The 20,406-nt window shown below is 40.0% G+C and overlaps 1 protein-coding gene across 1 annotated transcript in view; it reads left to right on the top strand.

The window, feature by feature from the left end:
* The window catches only part of LRP2 (LDL receptor related protein 2), a 199,395-nt gene that overhangs the window by 45,055 nt on the left and 133,934 nt on the right, over positions 1-20,406 (top strand). The window contains exons 5-10 of the mRNA XM_007183233.2: positions 9,868-9,978; positions 10,288-10,401; positions 11,629-11,748; positions 12,910-13,062; positions 14,477-14,596; positions 20,214-20,342. Of these exons, the coding sequence (XP_007183295.1) occupies positions 9,868-9,978; positions 10,288-10,401; positions 11,629-11,748; positions 12,910-13,062; positions 14,477-14,596; positions 20,214-20,342 (747 nt within the window). The remainder of the gene's footprint in view (positions 1-9,867; positions 9,979-10,287; positions 10,402-11,628; positions 11,749-12,909; positions 13,063-14,476; positions 14,597-20,213; positions 20,343-20,406) is intronic.

Here is a 20,406-nt window from a genome sequence, read left to right as displayed (position 1 = left end):
GTTTTAGAGACGGTAGTGTGTGTCTGGAGGTCACAAATAGCAAGTCCAGAGTCAAGGACTCCCCTTTGAGTACTTTGTAAAGCAAACAATAAATTCTTTATATTGTGGCAAGTGAAGAAAATATTTTTGATTAATAATAGAGACAAATCATACATTATATTTTGCAGTATTATGTAAACTTCGAAGTCTTATGTAAATTCCAGTGGTTATTGTTATTAGACCCCTCTCTGGGGACATTAGGGCCAGTATTATAATACTGTCTTACGAATAAGGTAACTGAACCAGCAAAGGATGGAGTGGCTTGTTCAAGGTTAAATGGTGTGTGGCAGAGCTGGAGCTCAGTTCGTCCTCTGGTCCAAGTCTGGTGATTGCTCTTCATGAAGGACTTTATTTACAGAAGGAGGAAGTCCTACCTTGTGCAAGAACAGAACCAGAGGCCTGTGCCACCAGCCAACAGTCTGCGTCTTTATCCCTTATTTACAAGTGGATAAAAATGAGTGCTTTGGGCTTCCCTGGTGGCGCAGTGGTTGAGAATCCGCCTGCCAATGCAGGGGACACGGGTTCGAGCCCTGGTCTGGGAAGATCCCACATGCCACGGAGCAACTAGGCCCGTGAGCCACAACTACTGAGCCCGCGCGTCTGGAGCCTGTGCTCCTCAACAAGAGAGGCCGCGACAGTGAGAGGCCCGCGCACCGCGATGAAGAGTGGCCCCCACTTGCCACAACTTGAGAAAGCCCACGCACAGAAACGAAGACCCAACACAGCCAAAAATAAATAAATAAATAATTAATTAATTAAAAAAAAAAAAGTCCCATACTATAAAAAAAAAAAAAAAATGAGTGCTTTATTGCAAATACAATGGGACTGCAGGAAATGCTATTTTAGGGAAAATAAAAGGCAGCCAAAACAGACTGTTTGGATTTATTCCACGTGAACACCCTGCAGCCAAGTCTCAAGTCACCAGTACAGCTGCCTCATGACTTTGCCGACGGACCTTCTGGAAAAAAGCTGGCAGGGTACAAGCATTCAAGCAGCTCTTATAGAAAGGAATGAAGGAAAGGAAGTGAGCTTTGTAAAATATCTGGGCAGGAATCCTTAATCAAGATTTTGTTCATTTTTTTAAGTACATGCAAGTAACTGTTGAACCAGAGTTAAACCTCATTGTTTCTGGAATCATACAAGTCATGAATCCTTCAGGGTTCATGGCCCTAAAGTGAATCTCACACATGTAAGGGGGTTTTACAATGAGGTATTTTTTCCTATTTCTCTCTACCTCGTTTATTTATTGCTATGTGTTCTGTAAGGAAGAGTGTAAAAAAAAAAACCAAACAAATCAGAGGAAATTAAAAAAGAATCCTCATACTTCCTTGTTAGTGCTTTGATCTCCTGGCCACAGCCAGATTTGTACAAGAAGGAAATGAATGACCTGGATCAAAGTCTTTAAAAAGTGCCAGTACTGGGGGGAGGATTTACCTCATTTTATTTTCCGTCTTTGTTTGGAGCTCTTGTGGGAAATGGGAGAGGGGAGTGTCACTCCCAGGGCATCAATCACTATCGTATTCAATTTTTTTTTTTTTATTGGAGTATTGTTGCTTTACAATGGTGTGTTAGTTTCTGCTGTACAGCAAAGTGAATCAGCCATACGTATACATATATCCCCTCCCTCCTGGATTTCCTTCCCACCTAGGTCACCACAGAGCTCCGAGTAGAATTCCCTGTGCTATACAGTAGGTTCTCACTAGTTATCTGTTTTATACATAGTAGTGTATGTATATCAATCGCAATCTCCCAATTCATCCCACCTTCCCTCTCCCCGCTTGGTGTCTATACGTTTGTTCTCTACATCTGTGTCTCTATTTCTGCTTTGCAAATAGGTTCATCTGTACCATTTTTCTAGATCCCACATATACGCATTAATCAGTACTACAAAGTAGGTGTGAGGACCATCTCCACTTTACAGAGATCAAGAGGTCAGGGTAGACGAACCAGGATATTAACCTAGGTCTAAACCCTATGCCCATGCTCTTGGAATACTTTACTTTTGTATAAGAAGTTTATAGAGCATTTTTGCCTATAGGTTACTTAGCTATTTTATTATTAAAATGATTGTTTAAATCTTTTTATTATGGAAGGTTTTAAACATAATCAAAAGCAGAGTGATTACATCAACTCATAGCTAATTTTGTCTTACCTATATCTCTTCTCTCCATTATTTTGAAGCAGTTCTCATATATCCTATAAGTTTGTCTTTAAATAATTCAGTATCTATATTGCTAAAATATAAGGACTGAAACATTACAGTATCATGATCACACCTAAAAGTTAATAACTGTTTTTTAAGTAATCAGATATCCATCCAGTTTTAAAAATTCTCCAATTGGCTTATTATATTTTTACAGTGTCATTTAAATAAAAATCCAAAGAAAATCTATATGTTGGAGTTAGCAAGTGACTTGTTCTGGAGTTTCCCATAGTCTGGGTTTTGCTCATTGCACCCACCCTCTGATGTCCTTTAACATGTTCTTCTGTCCCCTGTATTTCCTAGAAATTGGTAGCTAGATCTAGAGTAAGGTTTTTCCATCTTGGAAATAATGACATTTGGGTCCAAATAATTCTTTATTGTGGGGGGCTGTCTTGTGCATTGTAGAATAGCTATCAGTATCTTTGGCCTCTATCCACTAGAAGCCAGCAGCACCTCCCAACTGTGATGACCAAAAATGTCTCTAGACAGTGTGAAATGTCCTCTGGGAGCAGAATTATTCCCCTCCCCTGCTCCAGTTGAAAATAGCACTGGTCTAGAGGCTTGAACACATGCAAGGTGTGTGTGTGTGTGTGTGTGTGTGTGTGTGTGTGTGTGTGTGTGTAAGGGCAACAACATTTTGTATATAAAGGTATGTATTTCCATCAGGAGGCACCTAATGTCTAACTGCCCCTTTGTGATATTAGCAGCCATTGATAATCATGCTAAGATCCATTTAGTCGTAGAGGTACTTAGCTATTTTAAATGTCACTTCAGATATATAGCAACTGTTTAATTAGTTGTTTTAAATTAGAATGTTCCCACATGATGGAGGATTAAGTGAGGCTTGGCCAGAAAACCTTTTTGTGAGACGTGACACTTTGTTCTGTTTTTGCAGTCATGATGCATAGGAAAATTACTTTTGGACAAACTTAGAATCAGTTTATGAATATGGCTTTAATTTGTCTATTTCTCAGAAATAAGATTGTCTATAGGAATGGGTCTTCTAGGCACTAGAGACCACTTAAATATAGTGGTGGATGTTGGAAAACTGCCAAGAAGGACTTATTTCTTTTCCCCAAATATTTGAAAGGATCAGGAAGCTTGACTCTGTAGTTCATAGTCCCGCCTGTCAGATCAGACCCCTAGGATATAGTTCTTACCCTTTCAAGCTTCTAAGATCAAGGTCTTGAGCTCCAAGACAGAGCACCTTGTGTCCATTCCAAGCACTCCTTTTGCATAACCATGAATGGTGTGTAAGGGTCCACTCAGGGAAGCAGGGAGAAGGGAGGGAAAAGAAATGGGTGAGATGGCAAGAAAGGCAAGGGTATTAAGGTCCCAATAAAAAGATTATCCTTGAAATAAATAGTTTCGTATCATATTTGGTCTTTTTGTCTGCTGTGTTCCTATATGCATAAGGCAGATATTTTTGGTTATTCTACTGTCTGAGAACTTTCTGAAAATATATATGTGTGTGTGTGTGTGTGTGTGTGTGTGTGTGTACAGCTATGAAATAGGTAAAAGTTCATTTTTCCTGTTATTTTGCTCGTCAGTCTGGCCATCTGTAAAATGTCACCTGCTATTAAACAGCTTGTCAATTATTATTATTTTTTAAGGAACAGAGAGTTGAAACTGCCATCCATTTTGCTTTTAATGGGATTAGCATCAAGGAAAACCCACTCACTCAGAGTCTAAGATAAACATCAGAACAATGCAGCAATTATGGGTCATTCAATTAATATGTTGCACTGACTTTCCATTGCTCAAAAATAGTATAATGAAAAAAAAAATAGTATAATGTTTTCTTAGTTAAGTTAACAGATTATTTCATCTTTATCAAGCACCATATTAGCATGCTTTTGGTGTGAGTAAAACGATTGCTAATTATCATTGGTTTGCAGCACTTCTCTTTTGTTACTTCGGAATGCCAAAGAAAGGGTCAAATCCTTGTTACAATGAAGGCTTTCTTGCCGGTAATCAGCAGTATTTGGTCTGCCTGCCACTGGGGCGGCTTCGTCTCTGAAGTTTTATTTCTACTGACTTTCTGTTCTTTAGAATTTTGTATATCTAACTTTATATTTCTAACTGTTGAAACTCCAACTGGGGGCATAACTGGGAGGGAGTGAAGAGGAGGGATAAGTCATTCTTTGGACAGTGATGCCTGGTGACCGACATGTTCATCAAACTCAGCCCCACTGCGCCTTGCTCTTACTATTCTCTCTACTCGAGGTGAGAAGGAAGAAGCAGACTGACCCCATCTTACATATCACATCACAGACGGACCTTTTGTTTTTTAGCAGTTTGAGATAGGATTCAGAGCCCTGAAACCTTGAGGAAAGAGAAAAATCTCTTATTTAGTCTTCATCTTACAAGCACATTATAAATATCTCCCATCTTTTAAAAGACCCTAAGATCCCTCTCAGCTGTTACCCTACTTCTCTGCTCCCTTTCACAGCAAAGTTACATAGAATTGTCTTTAATCACTATCTATCTCCATTTCCTCTCCTTCTTTCTTTCTTGAACTCATTGAAAACAGTCCATCTCCAGATCTCCCAAAAACATTCTTGTCAGTGTCACCGGTGACCTCCATGTTGATAACCCTAATAGTTCTTGTTCAAACAACACCTTATCAGAGAGCTACTCCTCACTGTTACTCTTTCTCATTTATTTTAATGTCTGTCCTTCCACCCTCCTAAACAGAATGTAAGTTCCATGAGAGCAGGGATTTTATGAAGTTCATCACTTTCTCTCTAGTACTTAGCAGTCCCGTTACTATCTGTTGAACGAAATAGTTTTAAAAAGCTGTGTTGGGCTTCCCTGGTGACGCAGTGGTTGAGAATCTGCCTGCCAATGCAGGGGACATGGGTTCGAGCCCTGGTCTGGGAAGATCTCACATGCCGCGGAGCGACTAGACCCGTGAGCCACAATTACTGAGCCTGCGCGTCTGGAGCTTGTGCTCTGCAACAAGAGAGGCCGCGACAGTGAGAGGCCCGCGCACCGCGATGAAGAGTGGCCCCTGCTTGCCGCAACTGGAGAAAGCCCTCGCACAGAAACGAAGACCCAACACAGCCATAAATATATAAATAAATTAAAAAAAAAAAAAAGCTGTTACTTCACTTATAATTTCATTTGTAATCTCTTTATCCAGTTCTTAGCACGGTGTCTAGGAGGATGGATTTCAATAAATATGTGTTGCGTTATTCCCTGGAGCATTTGAGGCACGGTGGTCCATCCTGTGGCTCAGTGACTCCAATGCTACGGCTCAATGTGAGATTTTTATTATTTTTCAAAAAATTAGAACTATGTCAGTCTTTAACTCCTTTGCAGATTTTGGTGATAGTTCTGTGTGTGAGAAGAAAAGAGGTACTGCAGATCCAAACTCTTCAGAGCAGGCCTCTTGGGTGCTTTTTTAAACTTAGGTCTGAGATCAGGTCACCATGGATAGAGACCAGATAGGGATTTAGGACTTCAGACCCAGTAGTTCAAAGCGAGGGCGGTAAGGGAAACTATATAAGTTAATGTCTTTCCCTTTTTGGCTTCAGGCTCCTGAAAGCTGCTCAGACTAAACTTGATGTTAGTCCAATTCTAGGTCTTGGGAAGACCATATTTACTTTCTCTTTCCAAGGTACTGAATTGTTATTCACATTTTATAAATATTATGTATACGCTTTTCATTGAAAGGCTCTTCAGATTATTTTTGGAAAGAGGCAGGAAATGCTTCTCTGTTGTCCTCTTGCATATTACTGCACTCCCTAGATGCCAGTACATGATGACAGTCACTTCAGGGACTTGAATTTGACTGACACAGGAGGTGGGGGGGGGAGGGGGTGGTGGGGTGGTCAGAGGGGAATAGGTTGGTCTCCTGCTGCTTTGTGGCCTGTTTTTTTGGTATGGACTCTCTTGTTTGTCCTGGTACTCTTGGAAAGCTCTGTTTCCTAGCATAGGGTTTCCTGGAATTCTTAGATTATACCAGATTGAAGTCCTTAGTAGAATATGCCATAATTTGATGAAATTTAAATTTGACCTCACTTCTCCAGACTTCCCAAAGTGGAATGAGAAACTGAATGGAAGAAAGAAAAACTTTCCCTTGCGTTGCTTCTTCTCTTTCTTTTCGTGCTATCTTTTTAAGATTATTTCCTTTCATTCAATTTCATTCTTCCTCCTGTAATTTTCTCTTCCTATTACTCTGAAGCCTGTAAGTGGTAGCAATACCTATTATAGTGGTTAGGAGCAAGCGTAGTGGGGCCAGGTTGCCTGAATTTGAGTTCAGGTTCTCCAGCTTACCAGTCGTATGACCTTTTTCAAATTGTTTAACCTCTCTGTACCTCAGAGAGGCATGTATATAAGATCTATAAAATGGGAACAATAGCGTTACTACCTCACTGGGTTGTTATAAGAACAAAATGAGTTCATACACATTGAGTACTTGAACAGGCTTCTGGCACATAGTTTTCAATGCATGTTATTGATGATTATTATTGTTTTTGCTTATTTAACTTCGTGGATAGTACTTGCAGCTAAGTGCTGGTGGCCAAACTAGTAAACTTTTTCTGGCAAATCATTACTCTGACTGGATTATCCTGCCTTGGAACCAGACTAACATAAAGTAACTTATAAAGGATGACTTCAAGACCTTGAAAAGTCCCAGGTGTCTGGGCAGGACATATCAGTAACTTCTTGTTTTCCTTTTAATCCTGGCTTAAGTGTCATAATATACCTTTAAGAGGCCCTCTCTTTCTTTAGAATCAATTTGTCTTCTTTTTGGCTATTTTGTCAAATTCTGAGAACAGATTGTATTTACAGCCTTCCTGTCAAGATAATAAAGAGTAGTGCCTAATATGTGTGTCTTACCCTGCTGTGAATGATATCCATTCTGGGAGGCCTACGAGTTTCTCAAACCACATCTTCCTCCTTGATTATGTAAACAGAACTATAGCATGGAAATTTCTTGCTTCAAGCCAAATCATTAGCAGAGAAAACATTTAAAAAGTCTTCAAGCACCAATCTGACATGTATATTTGGAGACAGCTCCCAGTTTCGAGGAGCAAACATGGACATGTATCGTTTGGAGGTTGGAGAAAGGAAGGGAGAGGGAAGAGGTGGTGTGAATGAGGACATTCTTGCATTTTCATATCAGATAAACTTTAGAGGTCTGGGCCTTAGTTAATAGGTGCTTGTCCATCTTTCCATTAAAACAAAACTTAGCAGGATGAGTTTCTCTGGTGTTCTTGTACAGTGTCTCCTCTCTTACTACACTTCCCCTTTACTTGAAGTCCTGTAGGACATTTCAGCTACATGATGGATTTGCTCCATGGGAAAAAGTTTACAAGGTTAGACTCAGACTCTCCAGGCAAATAAACCAAAAAGTAAGACTTTAGAGATCCCCTATCACAAAGTATTGTGACTTCCTGTTTTCTGGGGTAGATTGAAACCCATTAATTAATACTGTTAGCAGTAGAAATCTTTAAAGGAAGTAGAATCTGTTCATTTCTTACTTTGCTTAGTGTACAACTTGGACCTGTTCCCTCTGTGTGGGTATCCAAAGGGGGAAAAAGTTTTGGAAACAGTTTTCCAAATCTTTTGTGTATTTTGTGTCTTGGTTCTGTGCAGTCTTTCCTATGGGCACACCCCTCCACTTAATCATGCACAGAAGAGACCAGAAGGTGTACAGGGGTTGAGGCAAGTCCTTAGCTGATTGACAGAGATTCATTATCAGCGTGGACGGAGACAAGAAAGCTGTTCATTCTTCATTCCAAGTGTCAAACTGCTGACCTCTAACCATTCCAATACCCTCTCTGATGACATCAAGCTGGCCTTGTTGTTTGTTGGGGGAATGAGCCATGTCAGCAAACTTTTAGTCTTGTTAGTGGATACTGGTTTTCAATTTTATGGGACTGGTTCTCAAAAAGCAGGACAGGGAGAGCAAGAGATCTGCCCAGCATATTTGTCTCAGATCCTTCATATCTACAATAATCACCTTAAATGAAAGAGTCACAGTCCAAGCCCAGATAAATTTTTCTCCTGATAGATAACTTCTCTATTGCAAAGAGTTGGGTTTTCTAAGATTTCTTTCCTGCCTGCTGCTCTCTTAAAAGGCTAGATGGCATACTGACCCTAAACGCTATCCGCCACATGGGGGAAAGGAATCGCTTGCTGGACTCAACTGGTTTCTAGGCATCTCTTGAAGGCAGAATTACTTAACTGAGCAGTGTGACCCTTTGAAGGTGCATTTGCAATGTGCACCATCTCAATGATGAAAAGACATCAATAACCCTAAACACTAGCTGGTTCTTGGGCTCTTAAAAAATAAAATAAAATTCAGAAAAATTAAAAATCTTTATCAGTTATTAAATGCCTTCCATTTTAGTATATGATTTGACTACATGTAACTTTGGCAGTTAAAGGATTTAAAGACACTTAACAGACTAGTTTTGAACTTCTGGAGATGAGAATATTTGTGCTTATTCCTTTATTGGGGGACTTCACAAAATGGGACTGTGCTCTCTGGTGTTGGAGACATACCCTTTTCTTACTTAAAAAGAAATCAGAAGAGAATCGGAGAATCATTATGAAAACAATCTTTAATGGAACAAACAATGGACCAAGAAAGATATCATACTTGTGAGAGGGAGGCTATTAAAAGATCGTAAAAGGCAGACATTCAAACTATTTTTAAAAGCTTTTTTAAGTGATAACTCTAGCAATACCAAGCATTTCTTGAGCACAGTGAGTAATGACCCAGTCCCTGTACTGAGTGAGGGGGATTTTAAAATGAGTAAGACAGGATCCTTGATCTCAGAGGGTTTCATGATGTCATGGGGGAAACAGATAATCAACCAACAGGATGAAGCCTGCACTTAGGGATCATGAGAGATACATGTTCCAAGTCTAGGCAAGCACAGGGGAGAGACTGACAGTACCTTTTTTCTTCAAGGGACATGCTGATTTTTCCAGTGAGACCTCAAAAACCAGAGTTAAGCATCTGGTTAATAGCAGTGAAGTGACCATATGTGCATAATGTGGTAGCAATTATTCGGGCTTTTCAAAAAGCTTTACTAGACATTGTCTTGAGGTCCCTGTACCCTGTGAAGGAACTTATCCAAATGTGTGGATGGGGAAGTGGTGACACAGAGAGGATGAACAACTTGAGTAAGAGTAAATAGGTACTGAGTTGTACCCCAGGTCCCAGGTTTCCTGGCTTCTAGGCCTGTTTTCTTTCTATGACCCTCCAGCCAAAGAACTGGCCCTTCATTTCCCAAAGCATATGTGGTGGTACATTACTTTCCTGGGATGTTATTTGTATTATGTAAACGAAGGTTCCATTTTGAAATAAGTTGAATTTCTTCTCATTCTTCAACTCGAAGCTCGCAAGTCACTTCAGAGGAGACTTCCCTGGGCTCCCATTCCCCCCGACTATGCACTCTCACGGCACTCTGTACTTCCCACATTAAGCATGTAATCCAGTTTGTAATTTGCTGTTTGTGTCATTCTTAGGTTATCCAGAGAATGTATCTTTTGTTTACTAATAATGCTTAGCAGTTAGTGTCTAGAATATAGTAGTCACTCAAGAAGTGATTGCTAAAGCAACGTCTTCATTTAAGGTTTGTGTGCTCTTTCCGTTCTTTCAGGATACCCAATATGTGAGCAGCAAACTTGTGCCAATGGAGCCTGCTATAATACCAGTCAGAAGTGTGATGGGGAAATGGATTGCAGAGACACCTCTGATGAACTCAACTGCAGTAAGTAATATGGTGAAGCTGGTTTATACTGGCCAGTTATGCACATTTCTTCTCAAGTTTGTGTTCAGTGAATTCATGTTGGTAGCTTGAAGTCAGCCATGGTGGAGTATTTACACCATGGAAATTGGCAGATAGTACAGGTGAGGACTTTTATATTCCTGGAGAACTGGTTATTAAACATTTACCAGAACACTACTGCATAGTAAGAATCTCTCTTTAAACTTGAGACAGAATCTTCCTATGAAATTAAGTGGCTACAGTGGAATTGAATTTCTCTCTTTTCTTTCCCTTCTTAACCTTGTGTCCCAGCTCACCGATGCTTGCGCAGTGAGTTTCAGTGTGGCAGTGGGGAGTGCATTTATAAAACCTATGTCTGCGACCATGACCTTGACTGTGAAGATGGCAGTGATGAACGTTCTTGCAGTACGGTGATTTCCTTACGTTGGGTCGTGCTGTTAGGAGTGCTGTTAGGAGTGCTTTTGTCTTTGCGTTTTTTTTTTTTTTCTCCCTACCAATGTACTACTTTTTTAAAATCACAGAGTCACTATGTCTGATGGCAAAGGGAGCCAGACTGTCATTTAGGGCCCATGGCATGAGCCTCAGCAGTATTGCTGAACTTGGACTTCTTTAATTTCCAAGGATCTGTGTAGAGTTGAAGGGTTGCTGATGGACAGTTTGCATTCTTTCCTTAGGCTACAAAGATACAGAGTGTATTGTATCACTGGACTCTCAAATTACTCATACCTCAGGAATGGGTCTAATAACCTTCACAGAATGAGAGAAGGGCTTAGAAAGGGAGACAAGGTCCCTAATAGTAATGGCCCTAACTCTCCTCTTTACTTTGAAATTCTTACCACATTAAAATCACAAGTCGGGAAAGTTTCAGTATGGTTGCAGGTGGCTTTTGTTACCTCCACATTTTCACTCTGACCCTCCTTTTCTTTCCATGATATTGCCTGCAATGCACACGAACGCTCTCATTGTTGCCACCTCCGGACTCATTTTATTAGAATATGAAATCTCCATGAGAGAGTTTTATAAATTCCAATAAATTGACAGGTTTTTTTTTTTTTTTTATTTGGTGGTCACTTATTTACCAGAATGTAGGATTTTCTCCACACCCATTTTGATTGGTGGGTAACCATGCCTTAAGGGTTGTTAAATATTTTCAGTATCACTCTAATTTTCTGTGAGCCATGCCTGATTTCTTTTCTGGCACCTGTGCTTGTTTCAGGGACTGCATTGAGAAGAATGTGACATCATGGAATGAGTTACTCAGAATCATTAGGTCCTAGATAGCAATGACTGTGCTTGTGGTCAAGTAAGAGAATGTTGGCCATTGGCGTGTCTATAGCATCTTTGTCCGTCTGCGTTCTCTGTTCTGTGACAACCTATAACATAACTGTCTTGTTTTTAATCTTGATGCACCTGAGTTCATGTCCTGGACCCAAAGCTGCTGTTTTCTTCTCCTCCTTCTCCTCTTCTTTCTCCTTCTCTTCCTCCTTTTTTTCATTTTTGTCAAGATAGTTAAGGGACTAAATGGGCATAGAAATTTCAGTTTCTAGGAGCTCAGTTTAGGTGGCAAGGTGAGCACTTTGATTTTTTCTGAGTGGTTTGTATCTTTGGAGTGCAGCTGTCATTTTCTTCCAGGTTCTTATCAGACCTGCAAAGGTAACGAATTCACTTGCCCCAACGGCTTCTGCATTAATCAAAATTGGGTTTGTGATGGAGAAGGTGACTGTGTAGATAATGCCGATGAAGATGGATGCGGTAAGGAGGGGAAGAGCTTCTGATTGGAAAGTGTTTTCTTAAAGTGTTTTCCAGAACTTGTTTTTCCTACTTTCCTTGTTAGAAAGTATCTGTGTGACATGCAAGTTTCTGAATTGGCTGGGCCTAAGGGGAATTAGTGGATGGGGAGGAAAGAGGTGATTCCACAAGCTTTTCCTAAAAAGACCCAAAACTCAAATATAGCATAAATTATAATCCTTTCCTTCCTAACACTAAGGCCAAATAGGTAGGACAGTCTCTCCCCTGTCTATAGCCCTATCCGAGGTTTTCCCTTTAAGACTCTTATTTTAATTAGATGTATCTATATAAAAAAAGTAGGCTGGGGGAAGGAGGGAAAATGTGATTTGTCTTAAGACCTTATAACCTTGAAAAATGACTTGGAGCTGGAGATTGTTAGTTGTGGGAAAGGCCACTCTCCAGGGAAGTGAGAAGGAGATTGTCAGTGATATTCACCCCCTTCACTGTGCTGTTATCCACAGCAGTACCTCCAACAGTTCAGAAGTTGCTGACACCCGTGAATAAAGCATGTCACCTTTGCGGGTCTAGCCCCAGGTATTGGTTTGGCCAAAAAGTTCGTTCAGCTTTTTCTGTAAGATCTTTATATTAAGAATGATGCTTGTTCTGGGAACACCCATTGGTTTCATGTTTCAGTGATCCAAGAAGTTGTTTTCCTACATTTGGGTGTTTCTTACACTGTTGACATTTCACTAAAGAAACAAAACAAACTGAACAACTCAAAATGACACACACACACACACACACACACATAAAAACCAACATAGGAATCCTGGCATTACCTTGATAGCCCTAGTTCTATTGTTCATGATTTAATTAACTAAATATTCTGCTATGGGTTATTCATCTAGTTTGTTGATAATTCAGGCCCATTTCTGCTTCCTCCTCTTATAACCTGGCTGGGAGTTGCCTCCCCTAGAAAGAGTGGAACTTAATGCCATTTGCCACTGCTTAGAATCTCAATAAAAGGTCAGTTGTAGAGTTAGAAACTACTAGATTACTGTGAAATATAGGTCATTTGTAGACTTCTTGTCTACCTGATCTCTATCCTCTCTTAACCATGTATTGAAAAAGAGTTGGCTCTGCCTCTAATGTGGCCTGTAGTAACTCTCTCTTTTTTCCCCACAGAAAGCAGAATTAACCGTACTTATGAATGTTACCCAAATGAATGGGCTTGTCCAAAGTCTGGAAAATGCATCCCAATTACTAAAGTTTGTGATGGGACTTCAGATTGTCCAGAAGGAGAAGATGAAAGCAATATCACTGTAGGACAACACTGTGGTGAGTATGGAAATTTATCTGGGCATCTTTCAGGTAAAGGTGTGTCTGTTTCTCTATAACAGATTGCCAAATACAGAGACTATCAGTTGGTGTTTGCAGAACGAACAATCCCAAGACTTAGTGGCTTTAACCAACGAACGTTTATTATTTCTCACAGTTCTGTGGGTTGGCTACGTAGTTCTTCTGGCCTGGACCAGCTCACTCACATCTCAGGATGCTGCAGTAAAAGCACGGCTAGTCCAGGCTTGTTTGCATGGTGGTGGAAAGGGCAAAGCCCAGTGTACAAGGTCTTTTAAGCCTCTGCTTATGTCATGTTTGCCAAGTGTTCTATTGGCCAAAACAAGTCACACCAAGCCCAGATTCAGTGGATTGAAGAAATAGACTCCATCTCTTGATGGGAGGAGCTTAAAAATATTTGTGACTTCCCTCTCCCCCTTCCCAGGAAGAATGGATTTAATGGTAATTGTGATGACTCTAAAGTGTTCTGGAGATTTTATTCCCTGGCTTATACCTATGGAAAAAGTGTTGTCTGGATATACTCCAAGAAGCTTCTGGTTTCAGGGATAGGTACTTTGAGTCAGTGTTTTTTTTCCCCCCCTATAGCTGTAGAATATTCCCCCACCATCAACCATCAATTCTGTGGACAACTGACTTTCCTGTAAGAAAATATAATTCATGACCTTGATTTTATCAATAGTACTCTTTCTAAATTATCTAGTAGTTGCCTAGCAATGGCCATTAACTATAACCCTAAAGTTTTGGGGATTTTTTACCCTGGAAAAAAGAGACTTCTATGGCTTTTTTTTTTTGCCATTTCATTTGGGAACCCTTTTAAATAGTCATAGTACAAAAGATAGACAACTAAAATTAACAGAAAAATAAATATAGTCACCTGAAATTCCACCACTTGAAGCTAGCCATGATTAATTAACTTTTTAGTGTTAAAAGTTAAGAGTTTAGTGTTTAGTGTCCAGTGACTTGGGAATTCTTGGGAATTTCCTTCTATGATGTTGACACAAAGATAGACTTATGACCAGATTTTTCCATAAACAGCACTTCTGATGACTTGTGCTTACACTTAGTTACAACTTTTTAAAAATATGTGCTGAGCTTTTTAAAATTATTATTATTAATTTTTTTTAACATCTTTATTGGAGTGTAATTGCTTTACAATGGTATGTTAGTTTCTACTTTATAACAAAGTGAATCAGCTATACGTATACCTATATCCCCATATCTCCTCCCGAGCTTTTTATTGCATTGTATTGCAGGAAGGCTTGAATGGTGACTGATTTCCTGCAGATGCTGCATGCTTACTGAGCTTTTACTTTTGAAAGAAAAAGTTCTTACTTCTTGTAAATCAGCCTTGTCCAGAGGTCACCGTTCATTTCACCAAGTGTTTTTCTCTGTTTAGATGTGGATTTGTGTCCGTTCTTAGGCTGTGAGTACCAATGCCACAAGTCACCAGTTGGAGGGATGTGTTACTGTCCCTCAGGTTTTATCGTCAACGAAAATAGCACCCATAACTGTGTCGGTAAGTGACAGGTGGCAGGGCCTGGTCTTTCATCACGGCGCTTGCGGCACTGGTGGGTTCCATGCCCTGTAACATCACGGAGTTTGTACTTGTGGATACGAACGTCTATTAACAAAGGGCAGCACAGTCCTCACCGAAAACCTGACAGTATGAAGTTTTAACTCTGAGAAGCTTTTGTGAGGCACCCAAGGCGAAAGAGTGGTCGTGTGATGCGTGAGTTGACTAGCTATGTGTATATCTTTCTACCACCCGATGATGCAGGTAGTCTTTTGGTGTTTTGTGTATTTGTGTTTTATGTACTTGGAAGCAGAAATGATATTGGCCATACTTGTTAAATACAGTTAGCCCTCCCTATCCGTGAATTCCGCAACTTCGGATTCAAATCAACTGGGGATTAAAAAAAAAAAAAGGCAGAAAGTTCCAAAAAGCAAAACTTGAACTTTCTGTGTGCAGGCAACTATTTATATAGCACTTAAATTGTATTTATAGCTATTTACATAGTATTTACATTGTATTGATATTAGGCATTATAAGTAATCTAGGGATGATTTAAAGTATATAGGAGGATGTGTCTAGGTTATATGTAAACACTACACCATTTTATACAAGGAACTTGACCATCTTTGGGTTTTGGTATCCTGGGGGGTCCTGGAACCGACCCCCGGAGAATGCCAAGGGTCAACTGTACTGAAATACTTCCATGTAGTTTGTAAATAGCTGCTGCCTTGAATCCATCAAGCACCTTACCCTGCTCCTCTGGCCTCTTCCCAGGATGTCCAAACCTCCCCAGGTTCCAGGAACTAAAGAGTGGTCACCCAACACAACAGAGGATCACCAGGTCACTGATCCACTGACCACACTGGCCAGTCAGTGCCCATGCTGTGCTGGTTGTTAATCCCATTGATTTTTGAAGCTAATACTAAAGAAGAACAAACTCTATCATGTTATTTCCATCCAGTGGCTGGCATTGAATTAGACACCAGTGCACTAAATATTTCTGACATCTTTCCTATCTGAAAGATAAGAATGATTTCTCCTACTGGGAAAATTTTGATTTTGATGTAAGCCAGCTTTGTACCCCACTGTGATTAGGAAGGGGTTCTTATGATGGGAGAATTAGACATGGCCAAGTATCATCAATTTTCAGTTTTTTAGGGTTTGAACAATGAATTTTTAATGCCCTGATTTCTTTTTCCTTCTTTCTAACTTTTGTTATGTGAACAACAGACATACTAGCAGGAAGTGACCACAGGGGTTTTTACTGGTGTTGGGAAAAGGCATCTGGAAGGCAACTGAAACAATTCATTACTATGAAGTATTCATCTATGGATCTTCAAAAGATAGATGATTCAGAATTTTACCAGGATATCTGTGTTCTTTTGATACTCCTTAGAAATTTGAGATTCTTTAGGGCTTTTTGGATGAAAACAAACATGGCACACGTACAAAATACTTTTAGAAAAGTATTTCTTCTGAAATAATTTCTAAAATATTAATATAATTTGGCCAAAAATATTGAATTTGGATAAACCTAATGAAGTTATTCAGTCTTTAGTCTCAGCTCATGGCTTCCAACTTAATTATGGTTGATCTTAATAATTTCCTCATAGTCAGAAAAAATTTTAATGTCAGAAAGACTCTGGGGAGTTCCCTGGTGGTCCAGTGGTTAGGTCTCTGTTTCACTGCCGAGGGCCTGGGTTCGATCCCTGGTCCGGGAACTAAGATCCCACAAGCCATGTGGCACGGTCAAAAAATAAAAGAAAAGAAAAAAGAAAAAAAGAAAGACTCTGGTTTACAAACTCTTGAGAAAGTCTATTCCTCAGTGTTACTGAGAACTGTTGTAATGGGGCTCGCTCATTTACCTGTTGTATGCCAAGATTTTTATATCCGGTAAAGCAATCCAGTTGAGGTTGTTCTTGTGGTGTTCAAAGTAGGTAATTTTAGATTTCTAATATCAGGACCGTGTCCCAAAGTTTGCCCTGGATCTGATTGCTCCTCTTAAGTAACTCTATTCGACAAGAACATGTTAAGATCAAATGCTTTATGCAAATCAGCCTGAGAGATCCTGAAGACTCAGAGAGAACTTTGAACTATTTAAGAAAGCCCCCAAATTTCTAATCGTCTCAAAACGTTTTATAAATAAAACATTTATGATCTGCAGCTAGCATTAAGTGATATTATAGGACACTGATTGTGTTTTATTATTATCATTATCATTAGCGTAACACTGCAGGTGCATTCAAGTCATTTAAAAAGACTTTTCACACAAATGTCCTCATTTGTTCGGTGGTTTTCTCAGTTTGGAACCCCTGCTTATGCTTCCTGGCATCACTGCAAGGGCTGCATCCCTTTTTTCTCGGAATGGTGCTCATCTGTAGGTATAAGGCTGCTCGTCTGTTTTTGCCAAATGTCAGGCTTCTCCACCCCCTTTACTGCCACCCAGCTGCCAATCCGATTTCCAGTCTCTTAGTTTTCTAGGCCCCTCTGCTTTCTCTTAGTAGAAAAGGAATTCTAGTAGAGATACCAGAAGCCATGTTCTCAGTATTACACTAGCTTTTCTGTTTTTCCTCTCAGCCCCAAAGAGGAGTTAGGGCTGGACTGCCTTGTAGTTGGAACTTGATAGGCCATGAAGTCTTTTCAGTAAAAGTGACTTGCTCTTTCATAATCCCTAGTTCATTCTTGTGATACCTCACAACCTATTCTCGGTCTTTTTTTCCCCCCACCCTAGAGCCGCATTCTCCAACACGTTTTCCAACATCTTTTCTAATAGCTAAGCCTGTGATGAGGTTTGGGTCATAGGTCAGAGATCCAGCCCACTTAAATTTGTTGCAGCCCTTAAGAAAAGAAAAACTTTCATAACAAGATTTTTACGTTTAATCTATTAATGAATGTAAGACAGAATTTTGCAATATTATGCTGTGCACAGGATAATTTCAGGATTCATAGAAGACATTCAGTTCATAGCACACTGCAAGTAGTCTGATACTGGGGCACTAATTTTAAGTTCCACAAACATCTTTCAGTCCCTTTACAATGTGCCTAGGACTTTAGTACAGATGACTTCCTTTGGATATAAGCTCAAAAGTCTGCAGTTGAGGGCTTTTGTGAATGTGAGACCCCCTGACACCTGCAGAGACCTTTTCTGTGACCTTCCCTCTCCTTTAAGAATGTACCCTTTGCCTCTGAGTTTTGAAGCTTGGTTAACAGTGATTTCACATTTCTTTCAAAGAAGACTATATTTTGCTCTCTTTGTCAAGAGAACTCATTAGTTTCAATACATGACACGATGAAACCAGTTACACTTGTTTCAGCTGAGCTTTTAGGGGAAATGTTTAGGTCTGCTCTTTCAAGCGTTTCAGTTCAGCAAATACTCTCTTTATGGCTGTAATCCTCTGCATGGCTGACTCATCACAGAGGCTTCAGGTGTTGGAAACCTATACAACATTTACCATCTTAGATCTGGCTCCCCAGTGAATGCCTCAGTGGTCATCAAGAATAAAATGGAATAATCCTGACAAGAAATTTTGTGTCCTTCCGTTCATCTGCTGCTGGTGGTCTTGACCTGGCTGTGGAGCCTCTGAGGCATGCTGCCGGAGCAGTTTCCCAGGGTTATTGTTTCTGATTGACAGGACATGCTGTTTGTTGAGGGAATGACATCGTGGTGGAGAGTTAGAGCAGGACGGTCATTCAGCATGGTGGGATTTCACACAGCCAGGTGGATCAGAGGGCGTCCAAGGGGGTCTATGCTAAAAAACATTTTTTTGAATTACTTTCAAAACCGTGTTTGTTGGTAGGAGGGAACAAAGAATAAAAAGGAAAGTAGATCAAGGTAACGGGCTGGAGTATTGTAAAGCAGCACTTTAGTGTTTTTTACAGTTTCTACTACCTTTTCTAGTCTCTTGAAAACCTCAGGTCTCCTTTCATTTTTCTTGTCTTCCCTTTGGCTGACAATGGATAGTAATTAGCCTTCATTCTTCTTCATAATAGAGAATAGAATCTTATTCAGTCATTAAAAGTGACAGTGTTTATACACTCATTTAAACCTGTAAAGTATTTGTAGCCCAGGTGATAGGAAGGGCATTTGCACCCAAGAATTCCTAGTTATGACTTCACCCTCTTTTTGACGTGAGAACTGCTCCCAGGGTGACTCCAGACCCTTAGACATAGTCATAGTGTCTTGCATTCAAAATGAGGTCATGACACCCTGGGAGTTTGAGGGCGAATGTCCTGTACTTTTATTCCTGCTGAAGCGAAGCCTCACGTGGTGCTTTCTTAGGGCTGAGGCGAGGGCACAGGAGACATAGATCAAATGCGGGCCTTTTATTTTTACCCACATGTTCTTTTATCTTGTCATGTCCAAATTGGATTAATTTTTTCTTCGTCACAGTCCTTGGAATGAAAGATATGCTGGTCCATGTTGTTATACTTGGTCTGGAGGGTAAATGGGAACTGTTATCTTGATCCCAGGACTTTCTTGGTCTTTCTTGCTGGGGAGTCAAAAGATGGTGGGCCATCCAGCAGGTGTGGTAGAACTCAACTCACAACTCTGCAAGTGTGATCGGATCCTAGAAATTCTGGAGAATCCTAGACCTGAGGGTCTCAGGAATTATAATTTACTTGAGAATTTCCTGAAGCCCTAGGGGGTGGGAACCTTGTTGGTTTAGGCTGTGGAGGTCATTCTCCAAGGGAAGAGAGCAGGGTGAAGGAGGGTGAAGAGTGGATGTGAACTTGGGGGGGTCAAATGAAATATTTGGCACCAGTGGACCAAAGATAGGACAATTTCTGTGCCCCTTAAGCTTTATAATCTTTGAGAAAGACACGTTCTTTCCCCCACATGTTGTATTGTTTATATGCCAATTATATTGAAACACTTTCTACACGGTAGAACGGAGACTATTATGGCATTGAACAGAGCTCTATTATGTAATGGATTTTCAATAAGCCCTTATTAAATGAATGAATAATGCTAATGAATAATCAAAAGAGAATATATTTTTCATGTCTTAAAAATGATTTTAATTTTGGTTACGATTTTTGACATCAGAGGAAAGGCAGCTGAGTAAACAGACCTTTCCAGATACTTTATTGCAGGCACAGATTTGTGTCTTACTGAGCCACTGGATATAAGGCAGTTCTTTCTGCAGTGATGGAAATGTCTGTGTCTTCCAGTATGGTAAACACTAATCATATGTAGCATTTGAAAGGTGGCAAGTGTGACTTGGAAATTGAATCATTAAATTTATTTTATTTTAGTTAATCTAAATATAAATTTGAGAAGCTGCAGAGGGCAGTGGCTACCATATTGGAAAGCACAATTTTAAAGGGATGCATTTACACTAAAAGTCAGATATTTTGTAAACCAACATTAACAAATGAAATGCAAAGGCGATGTGTCCAAGCAGTGTTGTGCATCACCTGCAAAGTTATCCTTTACGTAGATTTTTAAAAACCTTGGGTTTTCCCTAGTATGATGATGCCTATTTTTTTCCCCCTAGAGGGTACTTACTTAGGCAGGGGCATCACCCTATTCCTGTATAGCTTGTCCAAGAGTTTTTTCAGAAGGTGCTCAAGAAATGCTGTTAAACATGATTACAAACGGTTATTTCCTATGTGGCAGATTTTGATGATTGCCAGATGTGGGGAGTTTGTGACCAGATATGTGAAGACCGAATTGGCCATCACCAGTGCCACTGTGTAGAGGGGTATATCTTGGAGCACCAACAGCGCTGTAAAGCTAATTCTTCTTGTGAGTAAATTAAAGACACTTGTGTTTCTGAACAGTAAACTTCTGATGACTATCCTCTTTCCAT

Source organism: Balaenoptera acutorostrata, chromosome 8 (assembly GCF_949987535.1).
Source record: "Balaenoptera acutorostrata chromosome 8, mBalAcu1.1, whole genome shotgun sequence".
Classification (NCBI taxonomy): domain Eukaryota; kingdom Metazoa; phylum Chordata; class Mammalia; order Artiodactyla; family Balaenopteridae; genus Balaenoptera; species Balaenoptera acutorostrata.
The sequence above is the reverse complement of the archived record's forward strand: the minus strand, read 5'-3'. Positions and strand labels throughout refer to the sequence as shown.